Genomic DNA, 11,904 nt, shown 5'->3' on the forward strand with positions numbered 1-11,904 from the left:
TGTCGTACTGTACTTTAATCATCAGAAGGATTTATTGTAGTGGGTAAATAATAAATAAATTTTAATTAATTTATAACAACTTTGTCTATGTATACTTAATTTCTAGAAATACCGCACGGTACAGCTTATTTTGTACATTGCCTAACTTTCATGCCTTTTTCAAGACGTTATAAGTAATAAAACACCAATAGTCTTATATCAATTTTATTCAATTATAAACACTTAATTACTATTATATTAACAACTAGCGGTCCGCCCCGGCTTCGCCCGTGGTACATATTAACGTTTTCTCTACATAAGAACCATCCTCGTACTTCAAGGAATATAATAAAAAAAGAATTATCGAAATCGGTTCAGCCGTTCTCGAGTTATGGAATTACAACGAAAAGTGGCATTGATTTTTATATATTAGATTAGCACAGAATGTAAGGAAACACGCTATCAACAATTTTATTGTGTACTATTCGTGTAACAGTAAAATTTTATATGGAGGATATTTCACTGATTGTAAGTGGGCATTTTCACAAAAATGTATACCCCCTGATTTTCACCTGTCCCTCGAATTCATTAAATTCTATATAATGAAGTAGTTGCCAGAATTATTTATATATGCTATCAAAGTGAAGAAACGTATACAATATTTTGTTTTTTTAACAAAAACTATGACTTAATCTAAAATAAAGTTAAGTTAATTATAAATAACCATTGAAAAATGTGTAATTTTACGCTGTCCCCTGCTTACTCTTACGCGTTTATTAAATCATTTCTTAACTTTTTTGTTAGAAAGGTACCATCTTTTAAGGTTTTATTTGGTCCAGGATAATCAGTTACTGTGATAATAGTTAAAATATAATAACCTTATATAACAAAAATAAAATATAAAAAAATAAAAAAGAAAATCAAAAAAATTGTCCTTCCCGGAACGTTCAGTTTTGTCACCGATTTTCTAAAAAAGAAATTACTGTGGTTCAAATAGTTTTGCATTACTGTCAACACCATAGCTACTGCTATGCAACTTATCAGGTTAGAAGCCTTCAGGGTCCAAAAACTGCTTAGAAGGAGTGCACGCGTGTTTGCAAGCCGCAAGGACCAAATTCTTCATTCAGGTATGTGACCATATTTTGGCTTATTTCTATCTATTTATCTTGTAGTATTTAGTTAATTTTGTTTTAAATGTTTTTATATGTAAGTCGATCAAAAGTTTTGATGAATATAAGTGTTGTGGTTATATTTTAAACCGTTTTTATTACGAGAGGATTATCAAATGTGACTTCCGCTGTGTGACTATTTGAGCGGTCACATATACGCTGAACGAAAAGTCACAACATGCCTGAACACATAAAGCAATGTTTACATGGCGATTTTCTTGAGCTATAAAAATATTTTTCTAAGACATTTTTGACTGAGTTCCAAAAGTAGATTTCAAAAATAAAAATAATTTCCCCATACAGATCGCAACAGCTGATTGATCATTTTGCATGAGGAAGTAAATTTTTTTTTTAGAGGAAAAAAAGAAGCAGTATGCATAAAAAGAAACAAAATAATCCAGCAGAACTAAGAATCTAGACAATGTGCCTTGTTTAACTACGAAAGGTAATAATGAAACAAAAATATTAATTTTTTTTACGATATTTTTCATTGGTTTTTTTTTTATTTACAGATTAACCTTCGTGTTTGCAGCGTCCACTGAAACAAGATTTTTTATCCAATATGGTGATTGAGATTATTTATTTAAGGTTAATAATAAACGAATCACGAAGACTGATTATCGACTGATTAATTTGATTAGTGCCAATATAAAACATAAAAAAGACTTCTTATTCTTGAATCTTGATAGTAATTAACCCTTTAGATAAATAATAATAATGTGATGGCTTAGTCCGAACTGATTGTGATAATTTAGGTTGAAGTTAAGTTAAGTTTATAATTAGGTATATTTATTATGTGCCTGCGTACTTTTTTTTCGCCATGTAAACGCACCCTTTCCCTTTTTAGGTATTCGGTTGTGTGACTGTCCCTATAATACGGAGCTGAATTTTTTAAATATTTCAGTAGATTTTACATTTAATGCCCTTCAAATCAGTCCCTTTAATGGAGAATAATACATAAGTGTTATATTTGTTGCCTTTTCTCTAAAAAAGTATCTAACATTTTAAATGTAAAGATAATAATGACAGTTAAAGTACCAGAGTCACAATACTGAATGTACTATTATTTTTTTTAATTAGCTTAGATCCAAAAGTTGGGAATAGTGAGTGTTTAAAATATACAAAATAACGATTTTAAGTTAATAAATAAACAATATCTAAAAATTCTTATATTTTGCACTGTTTTTCCAGCTACTGAATATAGTCACAAAACTGATATAAAATTGCGAGTCTTTCCATTGTGTCCTATTATTTTTACAGATTTCTCATTTTAAACCCATTGTATTATATTTTTTCTTGAAGTATATTGAATTTCCGTTTTAAAGAGACCAAAAAAAGTTTAAAATATAATACTTTATTAAAAAATGTATTTTTCAAGCAGGGGGTACATTTTTGTGAAAATGCCCAAGTATAAGTGATAAAAACGATACATTTTTTTAAATACCAGAACGCCACATTTTATCATACAAGTTCCTCTATTATATTATTTCGTACTATTCTTGTAACTTTAGTAAAATTTTATATGGAGGATATTTAAACATTAATAATTGTTTAATAATTTATTAATTAACCTGAAATACAAGTATTTTGAACACATCAAATGTAGAATTAAAACGCTTTTTAATAACATCAATATTCTATTAACATGGCAAAATTACTAATGTATGTAAATATTTTGAATGTCTTATATTTTAATGTACAATTTGAAGGGAACACTAAAATGCATCAATAACAGTCAATCCCATATTTCAAGTGGAAGCTCTAATCCCACAAACGGGATATGGACAAATGCTTTCCAATTCATTCTTTTGACGTGACAACGTCTTATAAATTGGTTTGCCGGATGACACTTCAAGAAACTGCGTTACGCTCCGCTCACGTTATGCGCTCACAATGAGAGCGAGTGAGAGGCACGCGTCCCTTCCACTCGGGCATGGTTAGCCCGCCTAAGAGCGAGAAAGACAGACATAAAAAGTCGTTGTCACGTAAAACTTTCGCCCGTATACCGACTTTACAGGCAACCACACAAAAATTTTTTTTTTACAGAATTTGCGTACTATAAGCAACCTACATCGTCTAAAAGTGTTCGAGCGACGTGGTATAAGACTTTGAATGGAATTAACACGGCATTAATGTTCAAAATCTATTGTATCGTTCATTAGAAACTCTGCCTAATGCGTACATGGGCAGAGTTTCGATTCGGACAATTTTTGAGCGCCATTCTGAGTCCAGTTGTTGTTTTTATGTCAATGTTTTACAGTTATCTGTACCCTGCAATCCGAAACATGGAAGGGTAAGAAAAATGTAGACCAGATTTAGGCAATAATCATTAGTGTTAGTATAAAATTAATAATATAATATTTAAACGTGTTAATTAGCATTCATAAACATTTCTATCACATCGTTTCGAAGGAAATATTAAATTTCATACAAATTACATTCTATGTATATGAGTAATTTGTTACTTTAACCCATTGAGCCCCGAGCAGCCAGATCAGGCCACGACACAATAGATTTTCTATTGTGTCTGTGATTCCGGGGGCTGAGTTATTACAACTCACGTACGTGCGCTAGAGATGACATAATGCTTCCTTCTCTTTCACCCACATATACCAGTCTTATGGAAATTGAAATTAACAGCATTAAAAATATTTACTTTGTAAGTTTTTAGCATGAAATTATCTACATATGTGCAATATTACCATTTACCTTTATTTCAACCTAAAGCAGGTTGTCATAGCAATGTTTACTTTGAGAACGTTAATAAAGGTGTAGGTATATGTGATAAAAACGATACATTTTTAAAAATACCACAACACCACATTTTATCATACAAGTTCATTTACCAGAAATGAGATAGCACTATATAGATAGACATGTGAAAGAAAGAGACAAACATATGTTTCATATTTATTCCGTTACATAAATTAAAAATAAAATTGACTTAAGCATATACCTACGCCTTTTATTTGTATAATCATGAGTTGTAAAATGGAAATATGTTTAGTAATAATATATATTTATTAAGTGTCTAAGTATCAGCGGGCGGCTTGTCGGGCGGCGCGGGCGCAGGCTCCGGCGGCTGTAGCGTTATTGATGCGGTTTGTTCCGTTGCTTCCTGAACATTTAATAAAAAAATATATACATTAATTTGTAGCAATAATCACAGTTAACAATGTAGTTAATACATTTTAATTTTTTTAAGAAGTCTGACAAGTACGTTGACTGACCGGTTGGCTTGGTTGGTGGCCCTACCTTTCAAGTCTTGGGTTCGATTCCCACCCGGGGCAAATATTTGTGTGATGAACATAGATGTTTGCTGTGTCTGGGTGTTAATTTTCCATAAAATTATTTATTTAAATTTATATATGTAGGTTTATCAGCCATCTTGTTTCCAGAACACAAGCGAAAGCTTACTATGGGATCAGATCGTGCCGTGTGAAAATTGTCCTGGACTATTTATTTATTTAATGTTTGTGTGTATGTTCACCTGTACCGCAGCACCGCTGGTGCCGGCGGGTCTCTTCCGCTTTTCAACATGGCCGAAGCAGTGCTCGCACTCGTCGTCGCTCTCCGTGTCCGACTCGTCGAAGCGCCGCGGCTTCTCGTATATACAACAACCTGAAAATTATAATTATAGGAGGAATCTATATAATTTAATGTCGCCAAAAGTGTTGCTAAGCGTTAAAACTCGAGAAGGGCTCGTACAATTCGGCTACCTTTTTCAACATTTTTGTTAATAACTCACCCCCCGGAATCACAGACACAATAGAAAATCTATTGTGTCGTGGTCAGATCGGGCCGCTCGTGGCTCAATGGGTTAGAAGGCAGCTAAAAACGATAATTTTGCTTATATGTAAACGCGGTTTGAACTGAGTCTTTATAAGCTGTTACAATTTTAATTTATCACTAAATTATATGTAGTATGTACATACTAGCTTTCCGCCTGCGGCTTCGCTCGCGTTATCATAAATATAAGAAATTATATACTAAAACCTTCCCCTTAAATCACTCTGTCTATTAAAAAATCCCATCAAAATCTGTTGCATGATTTTAAAGATCTAAGCATACAAACACATAGTCGGCGGAAAGTACAAAAAATAGTACAAAAGTACCCACATTTCGACTTCTTCTTATTCATATGCTCATTATCCACTGTGTCCTCAGTCCACACCACCTTCTTGCGTGCTTGTTGTTTCGTCGGCCGTAACGTGATCACGGTCACGCGTTCCACTGACTCCTGAAAATATATCTTGATGGTATTTATTGGGTTTTAAAATAATCTATACTAATATTATAAAGCTGAAGAGTTTGTTTGTTTGTTTGAACGCGCTAATCTCGGAAACTGCTAGTCTGATTTGAAAAATTCTTTCAGTGTTAGATAGCCCATTTATCGAGGAACGCTATTGGCTATATATACCTATTATCATCACGCGAAGACCAACAGGAGCGGAGCAATGCGGGTGAAACCACGGAGCACAGCTAGTAATTAATCATACCTTTATTACGTTACTGGGCTTTGATCTATTGTGGGTATTTCATTTGTAAATAGATACTCGCCTTGGCAAGATTTATTTGTAAGTTTTAAACTTTTAATAGTTATTATTCTAATCCAAGTGGAGACAAATAAAAAAATCAAATCATTTATAGCGCTGTGAGTCTTTAAATTTAAAGTATGATATAGTTTATAGAATGAAACTGATGAACTGATCAATTATATTATTTTTGCATTTGATTCTTATTAACGGTGTTTCATAATAAAAATAAAACAATAAAAAATGCATACAAATGTTCTTAACTATAATAACCTTCGAAAATAAAACACATTTTTAGTTCTAAAATTTTTATTTCAAACATAAATAGCCTCTTCCAATACAATATAGGTGTATAAACTATAAATTTCACAACATTAGTACATATAGATCAGTAAAATATCAAAAGATTCATAACAACAAGGTATCTCAAGTATTTTTATCTGATCTCTTTACAATCATTGGAAAAAATAAACATTATATTTCAATACAAATGACTTACAAAGAATATAAATATGATAATATGTGATAAAATTTATCTTTTTGTTTGTGCAAATGTCGCAAGTAACATCTCAAAATACTGTAGAATTAAAGTGTAGGTTATACAATGACAAATACTGTGAAACAATACAGTTGAAAGTTGATCCGAGATCAAAACATTTGCTATTCAAATGCAGTCAACAACTTTACAGTAAATACAATTTGCATATTAATGTTAAATTTGAACATTGATAATTTTAATTTGTGTTCCCTCTAGAGACACATGTTTAGTTTGGTGATTTTTATGCAATATAACTCATTCTTTAATGTGAATACGCAATCACCTTTTTCTAATAAAGTATTTCTCTACATTTTTTATTTTAACCTACCGAATCTAACTAAAGTTTACGCAATATTGGTCACTGTTAACAACGTAATAAATAATTTACATGTATTTATATTTTATACAATGCAATGTTACATCATCAATAAATTATCTGACAACTTTATTATTCATCAAGCCCTCAATTTTCGTATCATGATAACCTAGAAAATTCGCCAACACATCTCGCGTGTGTTGCCCTAACTTCGGAGGTGGCAACCTGACCTCATTACCACCTTCAGAATACACAGTGGGTGGACCAACCATCCTGATCTTTCCGGCATCCGGATGCTCCAACTCTTTAACCAACTTTATCTGTTTCACATGTTCATCTTCAAAAACCTCCTTCATTGTATTAACTGGTCCATATGCAAATGATGCATTTTTAAACACTTCCAACCATTGCTTTTTCGACTTTGTAGCTATGACGTCACTGATAATTCGTACAATTTCCTCACGATTTGCTACACGCGCCGCATTGTCTTTGAATCTTTCGTCTTCAATTAAATCCTCTCTCTGTATGAGTCGGCAGAAGTCTGCAAACTGAGCGTTGGAGCCTGTGCCTATAACCATCTCTCCATCGTTAGTTTTAAAAGACTGGTACGGAACCAGATTAGCGTGAGCCGTTCCCCATTTCTCACCCTCAATGCCGCAGTTCAAGTAATTATTTGCTATATTAATCATGCTAGAGATTTGCGTGGAGAGTAGATTACAGTCAATCTTCTGTCCTTTGCCAGTATTTTTTCTATAGTAAAGTGCAGTCATAATTGCACCAAACGCATGTAACCCTGTGGTGATGTCAGTTATGGCTACACCAGCCTTTACAGGTCTACCGTTCCTCTCACCAGTTGAGTTTAAGAACCCTCCCATTGCTGCTGCGATAACATCGTAACTGAAATAACATTTAATGGTTCTAATAAGTAAAGTAACTAAATCATGTATGGTATGTAATATGAAATTGCAATAAAAAAAAACTTGTTTGCAGGCAGAATTTTAATCTATAGTGACTAGGTAATGTTTGTTAAATAAGTAACATAACTGATAACCATAATATCATAAAATTCCATTATACCCTGGTTTCATAGCATAAGGTCCTGTAGGCCCAAACCCAGTTATAGCACAATAAATGAGTTTTGGATTAACTTGACTTAGTTTCTTATATCCAACATCCAATTTATCCAACTTTCCGGAGAGAAAGTTTTCTACAACAACATCAGATTTCTTTGCCAAGTCATAAATAACTGATTTCCCTGAAAAGATCTCTATTTGTTAATAATGATATGAGATATGATCTTGAAATTATTGATTTTTCATATTAACACATACATACATGGATCTATATAATGGTAACAATGAATAAAGTAAATACTATATTGTTTTGTGCTAATCAACTTACCTTCCAAGCTTTTTAAATCAACACAAATACTCTTTTTATTTCTGTTAACGGATAGGAAATAATATGAATCATTTTCTTTAATAAATGGTGGGCCCCATTTTCTCGTTTCGTCACCCTCAAAACTTTCAACTTTAATAACATTCGCGCCTAAGTCTCCAAGGTTCATAGTACACACAGGCCCCGCGATGATTCTCGACAAATCTAATACATTTATATCGCTTAATAATCCCGTATTCGTCGAATACGAAAATCTAATAAACTTCGACGGTGAAAACCCGCGAAAGATAGGCTTTATAATTATCATAGTTATTTTTTTACAACGATTTCATTTATCAATTGAAGTTACGGCCTGTGCGTGTGGCAATACCATCCAGTCTAGTTATCGTAATCAAAACATGTATTTAACTATGTATTTACAAGTCAAATACATTAGATAAGTGTATATTTACCTCCTCTACCTGCGGGGGAACCGTCGTCACGGCGGTGCTTGTTGTCGCCATGTCTTCAGCTCGCACGGTACGCTGTCGATCTGCCATCAATATATTAAATCACATCACATCCTACTAATGCGTAATACTAAATATTTATAGTAATAACACAAAAATCACGAATCCTTGATCTTGAACATAGAAGAAAACCTTAAACCACAGAGCGAGGTACCTTTACCTTTAACCTCCTGGGGCCTGCGGTCATATATATATTACATAGACAATAAAAAAATATTTCAACGCCATCTTTTGCGTATATGCGAGAATAATACCTCTAATCGATATAGTGGTATGTCATCCGCTATACTAAACGGTTTTTGGTTATATAAGTGACAGTGATTTGAAGTATTCTCATTTCGAAGTTGACGGTGGCTGTACGACGGCAAACACGTGGTCAGTAATCTTACATTTCTAGTGGTACCATTCGTATATTGCAGTATATCTTTGAATATCTAATTATAAAAGATATTATTTCTGCAACCGCAATAGTTATTTTGAAAGATAAATCTAAAACTTGTGAAAAATATGAATGTTTTCTTTTATGTCATACTGGTAAGACATTTGGTCTCAATTCTTGCCGATTTGGTATTGGTTACAAGGGTCCCATGTATTACCTATATGACATTCTTTAGTTTATGTTACAGATTTCATTATAATTTTCAAGGATTATAAGATACTGAGATCTACCAACACCTGGATGAGTCAAATATTGACCTATATGATGGACCTATGGTGTTTCTTGCCGGTTCTTCTCCATAGATACTGCTTTCCGAATCGGTGGTAAATGTTAATACTGTTATGACGATTCAAAAGTGCTTTTAGAAGAAGTCTAATTGAATAAATAAATGTTTGAGATGAAGATAATCCCCCAAATGATACCGATGAAGCCGCCCAAACACCAGAAAATGAGTCTTCTTCCATTCGTCCAATGAGTATGAGTCACGTCAGTACAGAATCGTCACTATGTATGTCATCTTCAGTTGTTGGCAGACCATTTCGGGGACGCACATGACGTGGACCAAGCATTAGAGGAGGCTGAACAAGAGGATGGATTAGAAATAAGACCTAGGGGTGGACGTGACAATATAAATACACCGCCGCGCCGGTGCAAAATACTTGAACTGGTTATTTCTCACCCTTAAAAATACCTATCTTTGAACCAAGTTACAAAAAATAGATACAGAACAATAGATAGAATAATAAATATTAGGTTTCAAGTTTAAAAATATAGTATAATAACTAAAAAAACATGTAGTTTTTCTTCATTTTCATAAACTTATTACACTTGGAACTGGGACCCCCTGTAATATATAAATGACATAAAGAAAATCCAAGTTTTCCACAAAAGATTTTTTTTTCCATTTTTTTGAATATCTATAATTGCATTAGAACAGATACAGCTACTTTTTATTAAAAAAGAAAGAAAAGAAAATCCTGGGTCTCAGGAGGTTAAAGAAAACCGCAATCAATTTTTTTTAAATGTCAATTGTCATTACTGTCATTTGTCAACATGACGCAATACTACTTCAGATCACATGATTACCTACAGATTATAAAATTATTAGGAAGTTAATCTTCCGATTATTTTAGTGATTTTATGTAATTTTATTCCACAGTTTTATTCTAAGGATTTTATTGAACAATCTGATTGTGGATATTGTCTGCTTCTCAGACATGAAAAAATAGAGAATATAACTATGCAATAGCTTAAAAATATCATTTTAAATTTACATGTTTTACTTTAGCATATAAACACCAAAAATCTGACCGCTGAAAGTACGTCGGATGCTTAGAAAATATTTAGATAATATTATAATAATTACAATGGATTTTTATTTAATCCCATTCTGTTTGTTTACTGTTATGTGGTTTGTCAATTTAATGGATACATTTTGGATCCATTTGAAAATCAGCGCCATCTGTTTTTGTGCAGCATATTATTATGTTTTTTGACTTTTTTGATCAGTATCAAAGGAAGATATTATAAGCTTCTTGCAAAGGATATAGGAATCTTATAGGAATATAGGAATAATAACTATAATAACTATTAACTAGTAATTGATACTCGCTAAGGATACTCGTTTCTCTGTCTACGTTGATACTGCTTTAGTCAAGCTCTATTATATGGTATGGTATAAAACTTTATAAAATCTGTGCGCCAAGCGCGGCGGCGCGGGGCGCGCGAATGACAGCTAGACAGTCATAGATTATGCGATGTCACTGACTCACCGCTATAGAGGCGACACTTGGTTTCATTCTGTCTATTTTATTGGGTGCCACTCCTTACATGCACGTTGACTTGAAATTTTCTTTGTACTTACTTAATATTTATTTTAGGTATAAACTGACTTTACTACGCTAACAATATCTGGCATATAATATAGGATGATGTAAATAGTGACGTCATATGGAATAATTTAATTTTTTTCGTGTTTTAGGTTCAGTCAGGGCTATGGGAAGTTTTATTCCTTACAAATTGAGCCTTTTTTTCGAAAAAAATAAATAATTTTTCCCTTTCTTCACGGCCCAGATATGGAAACCTTGAATAGAAAAAATATTAATTACTTATCTCTGAACTAGCGGTCCGCCCCGGCTTCGCCCGTGGCACATATTTCGCAATAAAAAGTAGCCTATGTTCTTTCTCAGGGTCTTAAGATTGTCTGTGCCAAAGGAGAATGCCCATGAAAGTATGGACCACAGTACAGTGTTGCGTCAATGCCAGAGTGGTTTTGGAGGGTTCTTCGATATTCAAAAGATTTTTACCAATTGATTTTTTTGTGATAAAAACAGGGGTTTTCAAGATATTGAGAAAAATGTGAAATAACCTCAAAACTTAAATAACCCCGATTTAGTTAGGTTTATGTGTGATTTAGGTAACATTTTATCGTCCAAAGGTTATTTTTCGATTAACATATTTAGTCTATGCGTAGAGCTTATGCTTTCAGACAAAGTCTATCTGTTCATCGGCTAGTGTAGGTAGGCACCAGAAATCTTCCGGGACGGATTTCAAGAAAACCTAAATATATACTTAAAAAATGCCAATTGAGTTTTTATTCGGTTTACATGTTGTTGTTGTTGTTGTTGTTTGAATCATTTTTTCACTACATATTCGAAGAAAGAAACAAATAAGAAATAACTGGTTACCTACCAAGCTATGTCATAATAATATTTTTTTTATATATACATATTTATATTATTTTACTTCACTATCTTTGTTAAAACCAGGGATGTTGCGAACATTCGCATCCGCATCCGCAAATGCGGAACTTCCGCATAAATTTGGACATCTGCATCTGCATCCGCATCCGCATTAATCAGTGCGGATGTTCATGCGGATGTGAAAATCATGCAAGTAGCGACAAGAAAGAAATTGAGCGGGCCCGACGTTTGGCACGTGCCGCTCGCACGTGACAATGACCAATGGGAGTGAAGGAATTAGTGACAAGTTTCGACACGTTTATTGTGGTGCATTTGTTTC

General features: G+C 33.2%; 1 protein-coding gene across 1 annotated transcript; it reads right to left on the reverse strand.

Annotated features, from left to right (window-relative positions):
* Positions 1 to 4,087: 4,087 nt before the first annotated feature.
* Positions 4,088 to 8,330, reverse strand: LOC123706032 (succinate--hydroxymethylglutarate CoA-transferase-like). Its single transcript, XM_045655158.1, is given in 6 exon segments — positions 4,088 to 4,266; positions 4,639 to 4,769; positions 5,268 to 5,400; positions 6,642 to 7,434; positions 7,615 to 7,792; positions 7,939 to 8,330. Coding segments are annotated over 6 exon segments (1,626 nt in total). The 5' UTR covers positions 8,243 to 8,330; the 3' UTR covers positions 4,088 to 4,179.
* Between the last annotated feature and the right edge of the window lie 3,574 nt (positions 8,331 to 11,904).

Source organism: Colias croceus, chromosome 3 (genome assembly GCF_905220415.1).
Source record: "Colias croceus chromosome 3, ilColCroc2.1".
Taxonomy (NCBI): domain Eukaryota; kingdom Metazoa; phylum Arthropoda; class Insecta; order Lepidoptera; family Pieridae; genus Colias; species Colias croceus.